Below are 22,750 nucleotides of genomic sequence, written 5' to 3' on the forward strand. Positions count from 1 at the left end.
CACCCACTTGCTGCACTATTTCATCTACAGCTACACGTAGAGTCTCCTGGGACTCGTTAATCATGGAGCAGACGCCATCTAATATTTTAGTAATATTGGGATTTAAAACATTATATTATACAAGTGGGGTCCCGCAACAAAACTTGGAATTGCATTTTTTTTAAACTGCAATGCAGCATTTGTAGTTACTAAATGTATATACTACTTGTGATGAGACCCACTCAATACTGTACACAGAATATATACAAAACATTGTTTTATTTTGTCTCCTGTTGGTTTTGTGTGTTTCTGTATGTGTTAATTCTAAATGTCACAGTTCTTTTTATGTCTGTATTCTTCTGGTAATATTTGTTATTGTTGCTTTTAATTAAAGTATTTATTTGAATACCACATTAGATGTAAATGTTCTGCATTTTGAAGTGCTTTTGGTTTTTCCATGTATATTGTGTGCTCCAATTATACTGTTGGTATGATGTGCCAAAATGTCAATATCCATATTTTTCTTGTTTCTGTTGGCTGTCTATGAATGCGTTTTTTCTGCATTTTTTTAAAAAAATAATGTCTTTTTCACAGCATAGTTGGTTACTGCTTAAATTGCTTTTTTGCAGTTTGTTAGCTTTTTGGATTTTCTCATTTAGGCAGGGCATCCTCTTTTCTAAGGGACTTCTAGCATTGTATTGTTCTGTATGGTACTGATGAGGTATTGTTGTTTCTGATAAAAAAGGCAGAGATTCTTTCAATTGTTCTGAGTGGTGCCCTCTTTTTTAAATTTCAAAATGTATTTTATTGATCTCATAAATAGCATACAAAGAATAAATAAAGTGAAGATTGAACTGTGACAGCCTTACGTGAAGGGAAGGGAGTGACAGTTGGAGCCCACTTTTCCATTTGGTTTCCCCTTGTTCTTTTTTGAACACTGGAAAGAGCTATCTAGCCTTGCTCAGTTCTCTTGTGTGTAGTCAGCTAGCCAACTGAAGTTGGCTTCAAAGAGGAGGTTGCCTAGGAATTACAAGCACTTCATTTATGTGAGGGGAGATTTTAGAGATGGCCATATTGGTGTCCTGTATCACTCTCCTTCTAAATGCCCTTGTCAAAACCAGCCATTTAAATAGACATTGGTTTATCAATGGATCAGCCTGCGGCACCTTTGTGTGTTCAGTCTCTTGTCTTGCCATGGAGAATTGTGTGGTTCCAGGACTCCAGTCTTCTTCAACCTGGGATAAGTCCACATTTACCCATAGCACCACAGGTGTCTTTGGCAGTTAGTCTGCCAGGGTTGCTAAGGAACATTTTAAAAGGTGGTGTGTACAAAATGATATGGGTTGGAGGAAATCCCGCCTCCTCTTCACCTGCCCCCTACCTCTTAGTCACTGTGCCCACCCATGCATTAATGATGCCTCAACTGTCCTTTTATAACTTCCCTATGGCTTCTAGATAGTCAGAAGAGAGAAGCAGTGGCCAAGCTGGTGGTGAGGGGGGAGAAGTAGTCAAAAGTCAGAGAAAATGTTTTTAAAGGACAGCAGAGCCCGCAGCTACAGAGACTGGGGTAAGAACGATCCTTCTCTCCTGCTTTCAAGGCTTTGTAGTTGCAGGCTCAGATGTCTTTTTAAAACTTCCCCCAATACTTAGCAAGAAAAACCATGTTGGAGATGGGCAAATGGCAGCAAGGAATTCTCCCCAATCCCAGCTTCATTTCTGCTTCTTCTTCCTCCCCTCTTCCCCAACCTACTATCTCTCTCCGTCTCTGTCTCTCCCTCTCTCAGCCAGTCAGTCTTTCTCAATCTTGTGGAGGGAGAGAAGCAGTTAGAATCCTTCCCCAAAAAAGTTTTGAGAGGACAATGGAACCTACAGCAAAAGAGCAAGAGTGAGAAGCTCAGATGTACCTTTAAAATGTCCCCTTGCTATTTAACCATTCCTACTGCATGAGGAATCCTCCCCAATCCCAGCTCCAGTTCAGCTTTTGCTTCCTCCCCTCTTTCCCCACTCATTATCTCTCTGTGTCTCTGGCTATCAGCCAGTCTATCACTGATGATGCAACAGGACCTGCAGTAGATTTCAGTGGCAGCCATTTCAAAAGGTATCAAAAGGTATTGGAGGGAAGGGAATTCAACCTTCCCTGAGATTAAAAAAAATGTTTTTAGATTTTTCTGCAGACCCACAGAGTCCCCTGAGTCTGTAGGAAAACCTATTGGGGGAGAGGTGTGCCCTCTGCAGAAATAAGTATCTGCAGGCAGAGGGGACTGTTGACAATTAGATATTTTAATTATATAAATCTTGTTTATGTATGTTGTAAACCACCCTGAACCTATTTTGCAGGGGAGGAAGGGCTAGTAATTAATAATAAATACATAATGTGGCTGTAGCATATCCATGTATCTAACACTGGTATATGCTGTAGCAACCATCTGTCACCTCCTCTTGCTAGGAAATGAAGGATTCCAAAGCTGGCTGTGTCACACAATTAGCTGGTGAAGCACTTCATTTCTCAACAGGAGAAGGGAAATGGTGGCAGTAACAGAGATGTCTATCAACAGCTGTAACATATACTGGTGTTTCATTAACTTATAATGTACAGTCCCATGTACATTACAAGGAAAGCTCAAAGCACCTCCACTGTGCTGCAAGCCTCTTTTTAGTGTTCATGTTTTCTTTGAGTTTCAGATTATGGAAACTTTCCCTTTCCCGTGCCAGTTATCCGATACAAACGCTTTGGGTCTGACATTTAAGAGTGCTACAGTTGTAAAGAAGAAAAACCAGCATTAAAATTTACCTCAGCTATCTTTGTGCCTTTCTTTATGTGTAGTATGAGATGTAAAATTCTAACCATGCAGACCTATTTCTCTGCATTTTCTCCATGGGATGTATTATTCCACATTCCCGTGATGACTATGTCACCCTGTCTTTTAAGTTCTGCTGCACTGTCCTCCACTTACTTTCATGTTTTCAAACATGATTTCCAGAGTGAAATCTGCAGATTAGGAAACAGCCATCTGAATGAGTACGTCACCTTGTCTATCATTCTCATTTGGACTTCTGAATATACATGGTGTCACTTCTGCATTCTGTACAGAACCTTGGTCCCATGGTACTGGGTCCCATGCTCTTTAACTTGTTCATAAATGATTTAGAGTTGGGAGTGAGCAGTGAAGTGGCCAAGTTTGCGGATGACACTAAATTGTTCAGGGTGGTGAGAACCAGAGAGGATTGTGGGGAACTCCAAAGGGATCTGTTGAGGCTGGGTGAGTGGGCGTCGACATGGTAGATGCGGTTCAATGTGGCCAAGTGCAAAGTAATGCACAATGGGGCCAAGAATCCCAGCTACAAATACAAGTTGATGGGTTGTGAACTGGCAGAGACTGACCAAGAGAGAAATCTTGGGGTCGTGGTAGATAACTCACTGAAAATGTCAAGACAGTGTGCGTTTGCAATAAAAAAGGCCAACGCCATGCTGGGAATTATTAGGAAGGGAATTGAAAACAAATCAGCCAGTATCATAATGCCCCTGTATAAATCGATGGCGCGGTCTCATTTGGAGTACTGTGTGCAGTTCTGGTCGCCGCACCTCAAAAAGGATATTATAGCATTGGAGAAAGTCCAGAAAAGGGCAACTAGAATGATTAAAGGGCTGGAACACTTTCCCTATGAAGAAAGATTGAAACGCCTGGGACTCTTTAGCTTGGAGAAACGTCGACTGCGGGGTGACATGATAGAGGTTTACAAGATAATGCATAGTATGGAGAAAGTAGAGAAGTACTTTTCTCCCTTTCTCACAATACAAGAACTCGTGGGCATTCGATGAAATTGCTGAGCAGACAGGTTAAAACGGATAAAAGGAAGTACTTCTTCACCCAAAGGGTGATTAACATGTGGAATTCACTGCCACAGGACGTGGTGGCACCCACAAGCATAGCCACCTTCAAGAGGGGTTTAGATAAAAATATGGAGCAGAGGTCCATCAGTGGCTATTAGCCACAGTGTGTGTGTATATATTAAATTTTTTGCCACTGTGTGACAGAGTGTTGGACTGGATGGGCCATTGGCCTGATCCAACATGGCTTCTCTTATGTTCTTGCACACCACTGGTACAGAATGAAGGTTCAGAATTACTGGGATTAGGTGCTCAGCAGTATGTTCTAATGGTATGATGCTTTGGCAGGGCAGGGATCAAAAACTGAGAAAAATGGAATGTATATAACGTAAAGTCAACTCCTTTCCCTCAAGCTCCATATTAACTGGTCACCTTTTCAATCTCATCAGAGGCTTAAAAAGTGACAGGAAATGATAGGCTTTATCAGGCAGCTTTAAATGATTTTTCCTAGTTACAGTAAATTTTCTTCCACACACAATGCTTAGTTCCATGCTTCTACATGGAACTCTATTTGTGACTTGTAGACAATGACTTAGATGCTATACCTTGCTTCTGCAACTCTGGCAGAGGTGGTCCTCCATTGTGGAGCATGTGCTTTCTGTTGTAGATGCCTCCTGCTCATTCAAGACCAACACCTTTCAATGTGCAGGAAGCACCTAGCACCAGAAGAACACTATGCTATGCAGTGGAAGATCATTTCTAGACTAACTAGAAAGCAGTGCATGCTTAAGGGAAGTATCCAAGCCTGTTTCATTTGCATATGAGGACAGAAACACCACCCCATACCATTCATCTGCCTTCTTCTCTGTTTAAAAGTTTGTAAATAGTAACGTACCAGTGGTTGGGATCCCTATCAAGTGACCATTATATAAAATCTTTTGTAAACTAAAAAAGAATCTGTTGCTCACATGCAAATGACTAATATAACCTGACATATGCAATCACCTCCTAAACATCTGGGGAGCTAGTATGTTTTGTGAACATATTTGCATGTTTCTTCTATTTCAGTCAAACAGCACCAGAATTTCTAGAACCTCAGGACAGCAGGATATCAGTCACTTTCTAGACACAAAGCAAAGACTGTATTAGTCACATTTTCCTATCATGCAGAAATCTCTTGGCCAGAAATTTTCATCCAATCAGACAAATGATTGTTTTTACAATAACTTCCATTCTGAAGAACTGACTGATTAAAAAAACCTGATAAAGTGCATTTTTAAAATAACCCAGTATTGAACAAAAAAAAATAAAAATACCTGACAGGAGAGGCATGAGGTCGAGCTGCAATAATGCTGCTACTCCATGTTTCTTCGAATGTGCACCAGCTTCTTTAGGGGATGATTTACGAGGTACCACTTTCTTTTCTGGAGTAGCAGAAACGTTTTTTCGTTTACTTTTCTTTTCTGCTACCTGAAGGAATACTGGAGGAAAAAGATTTTTTAAAAAACCTTGCAAAGGTAACTGAAATTTATCTAATCCCAAATCATATTTGTTAAACATGTTTAAGAAAGCATATGAACATATGAAGCTGCCTTGTACTGAATCAGACCTTTGGCCCATCAAAGTCAGTATTGTCTTCTCAGACTGGCAGCGGCTCTACAGGGTCTCAAGCTGAGGCTTTTCATACCTATTTGCCTGGACCCTTTTTTGGAGATGGCAGGGATTGAACCTGGGACCTTCTGCTTCCCAAGCAGATGCTCTACCACTGAGCCACCGTCCCTCAAAGCAGTTGTTTGATCTTCTAGAAGTTCAGATGATTACCATTTGGCCAATATTCTGGCAAGCATTTGGCATACAGAGACTCTAACCCAATCCAGCTAGAGGGGGTACAGTACTACCAGATTCCTCGACACGTGAGAACAAGAGGCTGCTACAAACAGGTGAAGTATATTCCCATGTCCAGTCGAAGAACCTCTGCTTGTAGCAATATCCGTCTCCCAAATTTAATTGGGAAGGAAATGGGTGCCCCCCCCCACCTTCAGATAAGTAAAAGAAAAGAACACTGATCCACAGGCATAAGTATGGTCACGGATACCCAAACAAAGCTTTTACTTTTATTGCAGGAGTGTAGACCAGGCTCAGACATATCAAAGTAAAAGCAAACAACTCATGAAAGAAATCATTTTTCTCATAATGCTTTTATTTTATTTTATTTTTCAAATTTACATTCTGCCCTCCCCACAAGCAGGTTCAGGGCATATTACAAATAGTTAAGCAATCTGGCTTTAAAACAATGCACAAATGAATAAATAGTTAAAACATATTAAAACAAAGAAATCTAAAAACAAATTGCAGCAGTTGTTACATGCCTGGAGATTTCCTGCCTCTGTGCCTGGAATAATAGAATGCTACCTCAGACACCTGACTGGCTCCAACTAATTGGTATCATGGTGGCAAAGGGGACTAGTTTAAGGAGCTTCCCATTTGCAAAGGCACCTCAAAAAGTCAACACTAATAAACAATTCTGTTGCTGTTGAGGGAAAAGAAAATTATTCAGGAGTGTGGCAATCTTAATTCACCTAAGATAAGGCAACTAGGGCAATAGAGCTTGGTATTTATCCACTATCTCTGAAGAGCATGAGATTAACAAACAACTCCAATATCTTTCCCTCCATATGGACCAGTGAAGGAAGACTCACAAGCTACATTGGCTTAAACATTTCTAAATCATCTATATCAATTATTTTCATTGGTCCAACAATATACCATTTGTGTGGGCTAACTGCAATTCTGATAATGGGTCTGAATACATAGTCTGAGAGGAAAGTAATATGTCCTTTTTGGTCTATCCTGGTGACTGAAGCCCCACAACAGATATGCAAATTATAACAGCAAAGGGGATGAATGAAGCAAAACAGATCTAATTAGAAAATAAGAAAGAACAGATTTTATTTTTCATTCCATTTTAATCAAGGCAGTGTAACAAATCCCTAAATATTTATTAAAATAACCTTGTATCTCTTTCAATTAAGACATTTGAATCTAACAACAGGTTGCTCATGAATCAAAATACACATGTACAAAACTCAAAACTAGAAAGACAGGTTGCTTACCTGTAACTGTAGATCTTTGAGTGGTCATCTGTGCATTCACACTCATGGGATAGTGCGCCTGCGCCGATCCCCGAATCGGTAACTGAAAAGCCCGGGATTTTTTCGCGCTCGGCGCCACTGAGCATGCGCACGCGACCCACTGCGCGTGCCCACCGGCGCCAGCGCGGGGATCCCAACAGTTCCTTCCTGACCGCTGGAAGCCCCTTACTGGAGGGAGACCGTCAGCAGTGGGGAAGGAGGGCGGGTAGTGTGAATGCACAGATGACCACTCGAAGATCTACAGTTACAGGTAAGCAACCTGTCTATCTTCTTCGTGGTCTCTGTGCTTCACACTCATGGGAGATTAGCAAGCAAAGCATACCTGGAGGCGGGAAGACGGTCAACCGGAAGAAACAGCTTGCAGCACCGCAGCTCCCAACCGAGTCCTCTGCTGAGCATGCACGTCCAGCGCATAGTGCTTCATGAAGGCATGCGGAGAAGACCAGGTAGCCGCCTTGCAGACATCGGAAAGGGACACACCCTTCAGGAATGCCACCGACGTGGCCATCGCCCTTGTGGAGTGTCCACGAACAGGTCCAGGTAAAGGCTTCTTCGCCAACAAATAACAAAGTTTAATTGTCTCAGTAAGCCACTTGGAAAGTCTTTGAGACGAAATTTTGGACCCTAACTTAGGGGCAGAGTAGGAGACAAAAAGCTGGTTGTCTTTACGAAAACCCCGTGAACGGTTTAAATAAAACAGGAGGGCACGCTTAACGTCTAACGCATGCAGCCTACGTTCCTCATCCGAGGAAGGGCTAGGGTAAAACGTGGGTAACCAAACTTCTAGGTTGAGGTGGAATTGAGAGACCACCTTCGGGAGAAAGGTAATATCTGGAGCTAAAGAGACCCCAGACTCTCTGAAGGCAAGATAGGGGTAGTCATAGCGCATCGCCGTGAGCTCCCCCGCACGACGTGCTGAAGTGATGGCAACTAAAAATGCAGTCTTCCACGACAAAAGTTGCAGGGAACACGTTGCCATAGGCTCAAAAGGACGACGGGTCAACTTGTCCAGTACCAGAGTCAAGTCCCACAACTGTGAAGGGGATCTAGAAGGGGGGTGAAGACGAAACAGACCCTTCATAAACCTTTTGGAGTGAGGGTGAGCAAAAACAGAGTAACCCTCTACTGAGTCATGGAAAGCAGAGATAGCTGCCAAATAAACCTTAATGGAGGAGAAGACCAGCCCCTCATCCACCAAAGCCAAAAGAAACTCAAAAATAGCCGAGAGCCCAACAGAGGCCGGCGGCATATGGGAGTCAGCCACAAAGTCACTAAACTTCCTCCACTTCCTCTCATAGGAGGCCCGGGTGGAAGGCTTCCTACTGCTTTGGAGGACCTGCTGGACCCTGGTGGAAAAACTCAGTGGTCGATGAGCCACGCCGTCAGCTTCAGGTGTGGCACGTTGTGATGGAGTACGTGACCGCCCTGGGCCGACAACAGGTCCGGTTCTGCCGGGAACTGGTAAAAGATCCCCTTCGACTGCTGGAGCAGGATCGGGAACCAGCCCTGACGGGGCCACCAAGGAGTGACCAGGATACAACGTGGCTTCTCCTGCACTAGCTTGTGGACTACCTTTGTCAACAGAGGCAAGGGTGGGAACATGTAAAGGAACCAGCCCCCCCATTGGAGGAGGAGTCCGTCTCCCAACGAGGCTGGATCCGCACCTCCCCTGGCACAGAACAAGGGGCACTTCTTGTTCTCTGTCGTGGCGAAAACATCTAGCTGTGGGTACCCCCAAAGCTGGAACACCGGCTCCAGGAACCGCCATTGCAGTTCCCATTCGTGTGGAGAGGCTCCACCCCTGCTGAGAGAGTCCGCCTGTATGTTGAGGACCCCCGGCAGGTGTGTCGCCTTCACAAAAATGTCCCACTGGAGGCACTCCGTCCATAGATCTATCGCCAGCGAGCATAGCCTGCGAGACACTGTCCCCCCCTGTCTGTTTATATAGCATAGGGCAGTGGTGTTGTCCGTAAGCAATGCCACAGTCTTCCCTGCCAATAGTGGACGGAAGGAACGAAGAGCAAAATGAACCGCCAGCAGCTCTAGATAGTTTATATGGCACCGACTGAGTTCTGGTGACCATCGGCCCCCCACACATAAGTCTTCCAGGTGCGCTCCCCACCCCCATAGGGACGCATCGGTAGCAATAGTCACGGTTGGGGTTGGGAGATGGAATGGAGCCCCTTGACAGATGTTGCTCTCTGATCCCCACCACAGCAGAGATCAGAGAGTCCCAGGTGGGATGGTGAACCTCTTTCGAGGAGAGTCTTTGAGAGGGCGGAAGTGGCGCAAGAACCACAGCTGAAGACCTCTCATGCGCAGTCTTGCGAAACGCAGCACGCTTGTCATCGCAGCCATCAACCCCAGCATCCGCTGAAGTTGTTGGGCCGTGCCCCACTGCCGCCTTTGAAGAAGCTGTACCAGATCGATGACATCCTTCGCTCTCTGCGAAGGAAGAAACGCTCGGTGTTGTTCTGTGTCCAGCAGAGCCCCTATGAATTGGACCGTCCTCCAGGGAGTAAGATGGGATTTCTTCAGGTTGACCTGCAACCCCAGGGTGTCGAGAAGACGCAGAGTGATGGCAATGTGTGCTGTCAGACTGTCCCTTGACTTCGCCACGAGAAGCCAGTCGTCGATGTATGGGAAAACAACGACTCCCTGAAGACGAAGATGGGCAGCCACCACACTCATCAGCTTCGTGAACACCCGAGGAGCGGTAGACAGTCCGAACAATAGAGCCCTGAACTGGAAGTGCCGAGCATCCACTGCAAACCTTAGGAAACGCCTGAACGTAGGATGAATGCTGACATGAAAGTAGGCATCCTTGAGGTCCAGGGTCGCCATCCAGTCTCCCTGATTGATGAAGGGTAGGATTGTTTGCAGAGTGGCCATTCTGAACTTCTGGTATAGAATAAATTTGTTCAGACTCCGAAGGTCCATGATAGGCCTCAGACCCCCGTCCCGTTTGGGGACCAGAAAGTAGCGGGAGTAAAAACCTCCTGTCCTGGCCTCCGGTGGAACTACCTCTATGGCTTGTTTCTGTAGGAGGTTGTTCACCTCCGCCAGCAGAGGTGGGGAAGGGGGGGTGGTAACTACCACGGACTGACCCGGAGTCTGAACAAACTCTATTTTGTAGCCCTCTTTTACGATGGACAGAGCCCACCTGTCTGTGGAGATCAACTCCCAGGCAGGCAGGAAAGGGCGTAGGCGGATGGAAGAGCCAACAGTGGGAACAATGAAGCGTGCTTGCAGGAAGTCAAACCCCCTGCTTCTGGGGACGAGCCCCCTTGGACTTGTTGGAGGGTTGGGCCCCGTAGCGGTTCCTACCGTTACCGGGGTAGGGAGGCCGTTCCACTTGTGCAGAGCGAGGACGCCACTGCTCAGGGGAGAACTTCTGGTAAGGCTTCTTGGTCCAGGGTTTGGGCCACTGCTTGGATTTAGGAGCCTTGGAAGAAGATTGGACGCCCAAGTTTCTGGATGTCTTGACACTCTTATCGAACTCTTGCAGCGCCGTGTCGGTTGTGGTGCTGAAGAGCCCGTCACCCTCAAACGGTAGGTCTTCAATGAAGGTCTTGGTGTCTTGGTGTAGTGCAGTCGACCTGAGCCAAGAGTGCCGCCGGATGCAAACCGCAGATGTAATGGCTTTGGCTGAAGCTTCCACCATGTGTTTCGCTGCAGCCAGCTGCTGTCTGGCCACAGCGAGACCTTCCTTTTGCAATTTCATTGCAGCCGTCTTCTTATCCTCACTTAAAGAAGAGAGGAAGGGGGAAAGCTGTTCCCACACGGCATACTGGTATCTAGCCATGCAGGCAGCATAGTTAGATACCTTGATGCCGAGTGCCCCCGCTGAATAGACCTTGCGGCCCATCCCATCGATCTTCCTGCCCTCCTTGTCCGGTGGGGAGGAGTGAACCTTCCTTGCCTTCGAGGAGGAGGAAACCACCACTGAGTTCGGACATGGTTGGGTGAACAAAAATTCAGCACCTGCCTCCTGGACCCTGTACATGTGGTCCAGGCATTTAGAGGAGACCGGTGTCGAAGAAGGTTTCTTCCAAGGTTCTTTGACGGCCTGAAGAATCACCTTAGTAACCGGGAGGGCCACCGCAGTGGACGTGTTCCTCTGCATTATATCAAACACGTTGTCGTCCACTACGGGTTCCGGCTGGGTCACAGGCAGTCTGAGGGTGGCAGCAATACGTCTCACAAGGTCCCCATAGGACTTCAGATCCTCCGACGGCGAAATCGGAAGGTCCTCCGCCGTCTGGGAGCCTGGTGAGGGTTCCAAGTCCTGAGCTTCACTGTCCGACTCCGATGACGAAGAGTCACGTTGGGTGGAATGCTCTGAGAGCCTCGGGGTCGACTCTCGCGGTGGAAGTTGAAGTGGTTGTAGACTACGTGGGGCTTCGACCGGAACTAGCTGTCGATCCGGGGGAACCGACGCCGACGCCGATGCCTTCCGGGAACGATGTGAGACCCTCGACACCGAAGAGAACTCCGAAGCTCGTTCCCAGTCTTGGTAGTCCTCCGGGTACCAACGGTAAGACTCGTACCGGGAGTAGGGAGGCTGCCACCGACGCTGCTCCCATGGTGGTATCGGGAAGCGTTGCGGGGTATAGGGTGGATCTCGCCTGGGTCGGGGCTTGAATGGCGGGTCTATGACCGGTGCCGAAGCATCCACTTCCGAAGCCGAATCGCTGATCGACCGTCGACGTGAAACTGAGGACGAAGACCGTTGGGTGAGGTCAATCTCCGGCTCCTGCTCCGACGCCGACAGGCGTTGTTGGGATGCTGGGCTCCGACGCGGGGAAACCCGAATTGTTTTCGGCGGATTTGCCGACGTCGATGCGCCACCCGACGGGGAAGGAGTGCGGGGTCGCTTACGCTTCTCCTTCGATTTCGCCTTTTTCGGAACTCGGGTCCCCGAGTCCTCACGGCGTTTCTTAGCGGGCGTATCCACCGAGCCCTCGCGGGCACGTTTTGTGGAGCCACGCTCTTCCGGCAGTTCTAAAGTCGGGATCGGAGCGGCATCGGCCGATGTGAGCTCCTGTGCCGGGGTGTCAGTCGATTTCGGTGCCGATCCCTCCATCGGTCGATGAGGACGAAGCGCCGATTCGGTTAACGCCGCCGATAATTGAGCCGCATGGTTCTTCCTGGTCTGTTTCGAGAACCGAAGGCAATGCGGGCACGACTCTACTCTGTGCGATTCCCCCAAGCACAACAGGCACAGAGAATGGCCGTCCGGAGGGGCAATCTTCTTCCCGCAAGCACGGCAGCGCTTGAAAAACCCCCAGCGACTTTCCATAAGCAGTCGCACGAAAGCAATTTCTTTCTGCTCAGAAACGCCTGAGAGAAAGGCGGGGGAAAAGCGAAAGCAGAATACCCCAAGGGGCAGTCCGCCGGACAACGAAAAACGCTTTCTTTCTTTTTTACTAACTATCACTAACTAATACTAATAACTAACTAACTAACTATTTACAAAGACAAACGGGCTAGAACGAGAGAAAAAGGTACTCTCACCGACCGGAGAAGCAGAAAGGGAACCTCTCTAGCGCGGCGGTCAGAAAGGAACTGGCGGGATCCCCGCGCTGGCGCCGGTGGGCATGCGCAGTGGGTCGCGTGCGCATGCTCAGTGGCGCCGAGCGCAAAAAAATCCCGGGCTTTTCAGTTACCGATTCGGGGATCGGCGCAGGCGCACTATCCCATGAGTGTGAAGCACAGAGACCACGAAGAAGATCTATAAATTACAAAAGGCAACCAAGATGATTAGAGGGTTGGTGCATCTTGCCTATGAGGAAAGGCTGGAGTCTGGGTCTTTTCCCTTACGAAAAGACACGACTAAGGATGAGCATGATAGAAATTTATAAAATTATATATGGAGCAGAGAAAGTTGACAAAGAAAACTTTTTCTCCCCCTCCAAAACCTTCAAACTTTTTCTCCCCCTCCAAAATGAGGGGAATCTACATGTTTAGAGGCAGTAAACCTCTAAATATCAATGCCAGGAGGCAACACCAGGGAAAGGCCTCAGCCTCTATGCCCTGCTGCTGGACCTCCAGAGGAACTGGATGACCACTGTGTGAGACAGAATGCTTGAAAAGATGAGCCACTACTTCGATTCAGCAGGGCTTTTCTTAAATTTTTATAACACTTTTCTCTCAGACAAGCCTCTGATACATTATATATATAACATAGCAGGAAAGATCTTGCCACTGTAGCACATACCTTGGTAACATCTAGATTAGATTATCGCAATGTGCTCTAGACAGGGGGCTGCCCTTAAAGACTATCTAGTGTTGGTAAAGAATGCTGAAGCCATGTTGACTGGTATGGGTCACAGTGACCACATCACTCCAGTCTTGTTCCATATACACCAGCTCCCAATCTGCTTCTGGGCAAATACAAGGGACTGGCTTAGGATGTCCTCACCACCTGAGGCAAAACAGGCAACCTGAGATAAGGCCTTCTGAGTCATAGCACCAAACCGTTGGCACTCCCTCAGATTTGTTAGACTCCTTCTGTCATTGCCTTTCATCAGCAAGTGAAGACCCCCAGTAACTCTTATTGGTCCTTTTTCCTTTTTTATTCTTTAGTTGTACTGTCAAATATTTTTGTGTGTGTATCATACACATCTATATGTACAGCTGTTTAAATGTTTTAAATGTTTCATGACTTGATGTTCTCCACTAGGGATGAACCCGCAAGAGAGACAGCTGTGCAAAAGTATCATCAGTGGCTATTAGCCACAGTGTGTGTGTATATATAAAATTTTTTGCCACTGTGTGACACAGAGTGTTGGACTGGATGGGCCGTTGGCCTGATCCAACATGGCTTCTCTTATGTTCTTAAGTAAACAAACAAACAAAGCACAAGGCTCACGACCAACACACTGCAGTCTAAATGTATTTCAAACATCTCAAATCCATTTTGAATATGAACAAAACATAGTAACACCAGTTACTTGTAAATACACTGACTTGAGAAAAATCCACAATACAAATTGCTTTCCATCCGTCGAACCTGCGTCTTCTCAATAGTTAAAGTGCCCAAGCTCCGCTTTTCTGCATGCAGTCGCTGAGTGGTGAGTAAACGCCTCGATGGCTATTAAGCAAAATGTCTTCCAATATATGATTATAAATGGATGGACATGAACCAACCAACAAACTCGAGTTCAAGCATAAACAATGCCAGTTCATGGTTCATGAATTAGGGGTCCAAGAGAACATGATCCCATGTTCCAAGGTTTGTGCAGGAGGGTATTTCATGGGAGGGTTCATGGAAGGGTATTTAAATACCTTTGGAGCTTACATCCAGGTCCAGTGACCCAATCAGAAGTGACCTCTGAAGGCATTTAAGTGCCATGGCCTGACCCAAGTGAGTTCCAAAGGCATTTAAACACTGTCAAAGCCCACCTCTGGGTTGGACTGGCCCACCTGAGCCCTGAGAGCAACCTGATCTGGAGGTGGGCTCCGACAGCATTTAAATGCCTTTGGGTCTCACTTTTAGGTGGGGTTGTGGCTCGAGTGAGCTCTGAAGACATACAAATGTCTTTGGAGTCCACTGCTTGGTCGTGCTGCAGCCATGCCCCCGACCAGAAGTGAGCTCCAAAGGCTTCAGAGCTCATTTCCAGGTGGGGCTGAGATCCCACAAACTTCCCAAAGAACAAACTAGTTCATGCAATCAAGATGTTCATGAAAACCCCAAATCTCCATTTTTTTGGTTTGTGCCTACTCCTATTCTCCACCTTATTTGGGTGGAAAGGCAGCATATACATGTTTTAAATAAACATCTGCGATTATACTATGTAATGATCCATTTTTTATCATTTCTAGAAATCAGCATCCTAACAATCTCTGCTTTTATTTCTCTTTTTAAATGTTTCTATTATTTACTATTGGGTAGCGTCTGATGAAATATTAGAAATGAAAGGAGATGAGCCAGGAGTTCACATCCCAAGACAGTGAGGCTTCAGTAATCCATACATCGCCACTTCTTTATTTTGTGGTTTGCGGTACATGTCAGTAGAAGCTGCCAAGGCTTCAGGGGCCTAAAGAGAGAACTTCAGGGCCAGAGGCTGGGGCCTCATTTAGAAAGCCAACATGAACTCTGGGTTTGTGTGTAGACTTCAGAAACCTCTTGAGGTGTAGTTAGAAGTATGCTGCAAACACCACTGACAGGCCATAGGAATAGGCTTTCCAATCCTCAGGTCCCAGTGAGGGATCCCCTGGTTTTACAGCCTTCCCCCAACCCCCAGCCAGCTGGCTGGCGGGGGAGAAACCCCGCCCCCCACAGCCACCACCTACCTGTAGATCTCCGGCAGCTTTAAAAACCTGTGAATAGGTTCCGTTTTAAAATGTGTGCGTGTACCTTTAAATAAGAGCAGGAAGCAGGAAGTATTTCATTGGGAAGAATCAGAAACAGTTCGCTTTGTCAAAGCAGAGTTTTGCTTTTGTCTCAGAGCAAGTAAGTGTGTTAGGGTTGCCAATCCCCAGGTGGGGCAGAGGATCCCCAGTTTGGAGGCCCTCCCCTCACTTCAGGGTCATCAGAAACGGGGGGGGTGGGGAATGTCTGCTCGGCACTTCATTATTCTCTATGAAGACTTATTTCCATAGGAAATAATGGAGAAATGATCTGCAGGTATCTGGGGCTATGGGGGGGCTGTTTTTTGAGGTAGAGGCACCAAATTTTCAGTATAGCATCCAGTGCCTCTCCCCAAAATACCACCCCCCCAAGTTTCAAAAAGATTGGACTGGGGGCACAATTCTATGAGACCCAAAAGAAGGTGCCCCTATCCATCATTATTTCCTATGGAAGGAAGGCATTTAAAAAGGTGTGCAGTCCTTTTAAAAGTGATGGCCAGAACTCCCTTGGAGTTCAATTATGCTTATCACACCCTTGCTCCTGGCTCCACCCCCAATGTCTCCTGGCTCCACTTCCAAAGTCCCCAGATATTTCTTGAATTGGACTTGGCAACCCTAGGAAGCTTCTGAATTGGCTAGGCCTGGCATAAATACCAGGAGCTTGGCCTTCTGATTTTGCACAGTCAACAGAGTAGTTGTACCACCTGCAGTACTTTAGACTCCAGTTACCAGCCCAAATTACTAACCTTAACCCTGAACAGGAATAATTAGCGTTACAGTTCCCAGAATTAATAAGAACTGATAATAAATGAAGTCAAATGCCACACTGCATATATTCAAACCAATGTAAGCATCTGTATAAGCCCTCTCCACCACACCTCTTCTTAGAGGCCATGAAGGCCAAAACTTATATTTAGCCAAGTTCTTGGCATTTTGAAATGAGCAACACCTCTTTCTGTAGAAAGTAGGATTTCCTGTCTCCTTTTAGTATTGCTTCACTGCAAAGACTATTATCAATGTTATGGGGACAGTTGGTCAGAAACCTAGATATAAAATGTCAGGGAGTTCATTCTATATATCATAACTGCTTTGTTGTTTATATTAGAAGGTAAGGAAGAAGTACATACTTTCCCTAAACAAAACAAAAGTTAATCTGTTCCTGCTAGTTTAGTTCACAAATCATAGGGATTATTACTAATTTGTTTGGGGGGGGGGCGTGGTAAAAAGAAAATGAAAACATGGAAAAATAATTACAGCACAGTAAGCAGCTCAAAGAGGAAGGAATCCAACCATGACTCAACAGGCTTAAATTATAACAAGCAAGCAAACTCCCCATAAGGTATGTAAATGCTTATCAGGAGTATACAGAAGAAAAGGCTCCAACTGCTTCAGCTGTAAAGGAAAAAACGGTTTGAAGATTAAGCTGCAGTGCGTGGAACTGATCCCATAAGTCACAGGTCTCCAGAGTCATGGGAAAGCACTGAAGCAGAGCTGAAAGACAAGCATGGCATGTATGGCAAAGGGTGAGGCTGGACTGCTCTTTTACGGCATGCAGATATGCCAGCTCTTAATCAGCATGCATGACAGCAGGCTCCAGAGAGACCCGGAAGCTCCCCTCCCTTGCTTCAAATGCTGCAAAGGTCTCAGGCTTCAGCAGTAATTTCTGAGACAGAAACCACAAGGAAGAAATGTGTCCCAGGAGAATAGAAATTACAGCAAGAGAACACAGGAACAATTACACAGAATTCAGTGTGTGATAAGACAATAATGAGGAAAGCTCTCTAGATTAATAGGGTTCACATCCATGTCACTATTGCTTACAAATGTCCATGAATATGATGATGAAGAAGAAAAAGACTGAAGATTTATACCCCGCCCTTCTCTCTGAATCAGAGACTCAGAGCGGATTACAATCTCTTATATCTTCTCCCCCCACAACAGACACCCTGTGAAGTGGGTGGGGCTGAGAGAGCTCTCACAGAAGTTGCCCTTTCAAGGACAACTCCTGTATTAGCTATGGCTAATCCAAGGCCATTCCAGCAGCTGCAAGTGGAGGAGTGGGGAATCAAACCTGGTTCTCCCAGATAACAGTCCGCACACTTAACCACTACACCAAACTGGCTCTCATTAAAATGTAGCTAAAGAATAAATACATACACATGAGAGTTAGAATCTTTAAAAATCAAAAGAAAAAGCAACTTCTGAAGGGGCCATGGCTCAGTGAAAGCTCATCTTCTTGGTATGTAGAAGGTCCCAAGTTCAATCTTTGGCATCTCCCATTAAAAGAACCAGACAGGAGGTGATGTGAAAGACCTCTATCTGCAACCATAGAGAGCTCCTTCCAGACAGTATTGAACCTGATGGGTCTGATTCAGCATAAGGCAAGTTCAAGTATGTAGACATGGGCTCTATGCTCAGGGGTATAGCTTCCCCAGCTCTTTTCATTTCACACCTTTTTATGCTTCTTTGCAATCAGCAACTCCTGACTGCCCTACTCTATTGTTTTTTTCCTACTCTGTCACCTAAAAAGACAACAACCTCTAATCAAAAGGACTCTTAAATCTTGCATGACCAGTCTGTCCCATTAAGACACATAAACTAATCATGATACACATCAGTTATGCAAAAACTGTATATTGGGGGGTTAGTTACAGATTTGGGACCATCTGCCACAGGTCACCGAATCTCACCGAAATGCGTCAGAAATGGGGTTTGGGTAATTCTGCATTGTAATTCACTCCAGCTTTATGCCAAATGCCAGCCCTGCAAGACTGATTGGTTTTGTGGGTTGCTGAGAGGTTTTGTGGGTTGCTGAGAGGCTTTGTGGGTTGTTGAGAGGCAGCAGACCATTTTGTCCTGCATTTAATTAACCAAGTTTCTTCAGTACCATTCAGTTTGCACAGGAAACCCAACTACCTTCCTCAACTATAGGGACAGACTCTATATGCCCCCCCTAATTTTAGTTTTTCCACCCATCTATTGAGATTGGCCTAAGAAGAGGGGCAGTTCTATCTTGAGGGGTGTTTCAGGGGAGGGCCCCTCTTCCAGAATTCTCCTGTGTCACTGGCCTCCATTAAAATTAGGATTTGTTTCTAGGATTCTCCACTAGCTCTAGTTCTACTTTTGGTACTTACTGATAACTGAACTAATACCCTGTGTTTCTTCATTTTATCTCTGGGATTTTCACTGGGGCCTGTGATAAGGGTCCTGCACCATATTTCTGGTGGTCTACTGTGACATTGAAGAATTGGTATAACATCCTACATGCCCACATTCCAATCTGGCACACTGGGAAGAGCAGAATACAGTGGAGAATGAAGATGCCTGCAGTTCTATTCTGTGAGCAGGCCTTTAAATCAGGAGAGAGCCAGGGATGCCTCTGACCTAATACCTATACATTGCATCCAATTTAGAAAATACTAAAGAAATTTTTTCAGGTTCTTGCTGTCTTAAGAGAGCTTAAATATTTCATCACTTATATACTCACATGAATTCGATCGATCCCTCTTGTATCCTTGTTCTGAAGACTTCTTCAAATCAGACATTCCTGAACTTGTATGCTTAGTTACTTTAGCAGAACTATATTTCTGCTTTATATGTTTAGCCTCCCGGACAGTTCTCTCTTGAAGAGAAGAGGATATGCTTCCAGAAATACTGATGCAACTATAAAAAAATGGCAACATTTGAAACCTTTACAATCAATTTATTATTCAGGATGAATGGACATATTATGAGTGGGATCCAAAGACCATCTAATACTCCATGATGTAGGGTTGGTCTCTCTATCTTCTGTCATACATTTTTATCCCACCATCCTTCCAAGCAGCTCAGGGTGGCATTCATGGTTCCATCCCTCCTCCTCTCCAACCTCATAACAACCCTATGAGTAGGTTAGAATAAAAGAGGGTGTCTGGTCTAAAGTCATGGCAGTGTGGACATCTCAATCTAGATCTCTTTGGTCTAAACCCAACCCTACACTATTTTTTCTTTTTAAAATCTGATCCCCCACATTCCATATTAATTGTCTTTTGAAATACTCTAGGTTTCCAAAGCAATTTTCAAAGTGGGATAGGAGGCTGATATTCAAAAACAAAGTCTGAAGTTCCCACACATTCACAGAACTAATTTCATGGGTTTTTGGATCCAGAAATTATTAATGCTATACCAAGAAATACAGCAAGTATGTAAGGAACTTGCAATCTAAAGGTGGAAAGGGAGGACGAGGAACAACAGAGGAAAGTGATGAATGTCTTAGCAAGGGTAATGAGGGATGGGTGAGAGAAAATGCAGTGGTATGCCCTTTAACTTTCCTTTGGTTGAGATCCAGATTATCAAAGCAATGTCTGACATGGCCATCAACATCTGAGGTTGTACGAAAATTCTTAATTGTATTTGTACTCTTGGAGGAAGAGAAAGATAGTACCAAATTCTAAACAAGTTTAAAACATATACTTGCAAAACTGGAACAGACTATTTAAACAATATCTGAACAAGTTGTGAAACATGGCTAAGCAAAGAAGAAGCAGTGTTGCATCATTTTCCATTATAAAGAATAGCATGGTTGAACCATTCATTTGTCACTGTGTAGCTTCCCCTTTAATCCTTACAAACAAAAGACTAGAAAAATTCTACACTAAAACCATACAAAGATGTAACTGCACAGAGATGACATGACCAAAAGAGGGCTATGAAAATGCAATCTGATCCCCCAGTCACTAGCTGCTCTATCACCCTGCTCAGAAAAGGGAAAGGAGGGGAATGCATAGGACAGCATCCTCAGCCAGGGCTTTGAAATTCATCCTGCAATGAGGCTGGGTCATTGTCCTCTAGGAAGCAAAATTTCATAACTTTCTTTGACTTGACCATAGTGAATAGATCCACCTGAGGATATCCCCAGGTGTTGAACACCATGCTGAGATACTTAGGCTGGATGAACTATTCATAGTTGGCCTAATATACACTGCTCAGCTTGTCTGCCTCCACATTCAAATTTCCCAGTATATGAATAGCTCTGGGAAATGCTCCAATGTCTGTAAGCTCCTCCTAAACCACTGTGGCCTCCAGAAAGAGACCTTGGGCCGCCATACTGCCCTGCTTGTTGAAATAATATATTGTGGAAATCTTGTCCCTTTGAATCAAAACCTTCCTGCCTCAAAGATATCTGCAAAGGGGTTAAGAGCAAGTCTAGCAGTGTGGAGTTCTAGAATGTTGACATGGAGGTACTCGATTCCAAAAATCCCTCACAGTGGGCACCCCATGGCAAAGGTGATCTGGAGAACCCAAAAGCAAAACTAGATACCCATGAAAAAGTTCAACTCTTCCAACCACCAACAGAAAGGCTTCAAAACTACCCTGGGAACAGAGAAGCATGTTTGGTGGGGTCTAAGCAACCATAAGGAAGGCTGAACGCAGAAGAATAGATGCTTTTGAGATGTGATGCTGGAGAAGAATCTTGAGAGTCCCTTGGACAGCAAGAAGATCAAATCAGTCAGTCCTAAGGGAAATCAACCCTGACTGCTCCCTGGAAGATCAGATGCTAAAGCTCAAATACTTTGGCCACCAAATGAGAAGGCAGCACTCACTGGAGAAGATCCTGATGCTGGGAAACACAGAAGGCAAAAGAAAAAGGGGATGGCAAAAGATGAGATGGCTGGACAGCGTTACTGATATAACAAACACGAATCTGAGCAGACTTTGGAGGATTGTGGAAGACAGGAAGGCCTGGCGTAACTTTGTCCATGGGGTTGCAAAGAGTCGGACTCGACTGTGCAACTGAACAAACTTTTGATGGTGCTACCTCACATCCAGGGATACTTGATATTCTGCACCAGAGAACCATATGGTAAACATTCTGATGTGTGAGTCTTCAGCACTATCCAGATATGATTTACTTTATATAATTTTAAATCACCACACATCATGCAAGAAGCAACACCTGGCTTTCTACCATTTCATTCCTGGATGTGAGTTTTTGTATATTTTTAACTGACCACTGAGGAAGGCCCTTAGGGGTCAAAATACATATGGTCAGTGTAGTAATTAGTAACCCACCAAATGTAGTTGTGAAATTGTATATGTTTGGAAATATTATGCAATCTGACATTCAGACTATATGTTTTAAAATTCATTTTTGTGTATGTTTTATAATAAATGATGTACATGTTATGACTTGTGGTATAGGCAGCTTGACCCTCCATTATACACTAAACTACAGCAAGGATAACATTCAACAAAATATTTTTTCTCCCATACACACTGACCAATTCTTTGGAACCCATCACGAGACAGTAGCATAACTTCATAGCGCAATAGTGTGAAAATGTATCATCTTGCCAAAAATGACCTTCAATGCTATGCATCAAAATGAACAGAATATTAAGGACTAATACTATGTCACATTGTTACACTGATGTTATCTGAAACTATTAGTGAAGACGTACAAAACATGGTGATTACTTTCTCTAACCAAAGAAGATGCTGTTATATTCAAAACAGTTTAAAAAATAACTCAGGAAACTTGTTCCTTGCATTTTGGCAAATGCATATATTTTGAAAAAATTAGTAAGGCATATATATATATACACACAGACGTTTTTAAAGGCCAGGTTCCTAATAAATCTATGAGATAAATCATGCATGCAAAAGAAGGCTTAGCTTCAAATATTACTTGACAATAGCAAAGGATTATTTTAAAGATTCTGCCAAAAGAGCACTAGGAGCTATATTATTTATTGGCAAGAATTTACTACATAATTAATCATCACTGAACAGTGGCTTCTGACATTAAATAGAAAGGCTGTATAATATAAGTGAAAAATGACCAATGCAATGAGATTTTACAGAACAAGACATGTCCACCAATCAAGTAAAAGTGATTTATATTAATGCCAGTCAAGCTAATAATTATGTCACACAATGTGTAGAATAACCAATATGAATGGGAAAAGACTAGTTTATCAGGATGGCTAGCACTGACCCAAAACTGGAATTTAGCAAACTGTTCCTTCAATATGTCTGCACAATAATCACAAGAGGCAAATTTTAAATTCCTATTAATTCTCTGGCAGCACAAGGGCAAATATCCAAAGCACAGGCTGAACTAACTCTAAAACTGAACAATGAGTAAGAATGACTTTATTAAGCAAGATGAAAATCTAGCTGCCCAGTCTAAGAAATAGGGAACTCCATAAATCTGCTAATAGCCAATACTTTTTACAGTGACTTCAAGGCTACCAAGAGGCACCTAAAATAGGGAAATGAAGATATAACCCCTATTACAAATACATTATGAGAACATGAAGAAGGGGCAAAGTAGCATACACTGTCCTCTATGAATTCAGTCAAGTAAATGAATCAAGGCTACATGCCCGCAACTGTTATGTACACAGTACTGTCTTTGTACAATTAAGAAGCCTGGTAAAATCAGAATTTCAAT

The 22,750-nt window shown here is 44.6% G+C and overlaps 1 protein-coding gene across 1 annotated transcript in view; it reads right to left on the minus strand.

The window, feature by feature from the left end:
- The window catches only part of LOC132590644 (uncharacterized protein FLJ43738-like), a 62,139-nt gene extending 56,983 nt beyond the window's left edge, over positions 1 to 5,156 (minus strand). The window contains exon 1 of the mRNA XM_060263614.1: positions 5,125 to 5,156. Coding sequence (XP_060119597.1) covers positions 5,125 to 5,140 — 16 coding nt within the window. The 5' untranslated portion in view covers positions 5,141 to 5,156. The remainder of the gene's footprint in view (positions 1 to 5,124) is intronic.
- Between the last annotated feature and the right edge of the window lie 17,594 nt (positions 5,157 to 22,750).

Source organism: Heteronotia binoei, unplaced genomic scaffold (genome assembly GCF_032191835.1).
Source record: "Heteronotia binoei isolate CCM8104 ecotype False Entrance Well unplaced genomic scaffold, APGP_CSIRO_Hbin_v1 ptg000458l, whole genome shotgun sequence".
NCBI classification, from domain to species: Eukaryota; Metazoa; Chordata; class Lepidosauria; order Squamata; family Gekkonidae; genus Heteronotia; species Heteronotia binoei.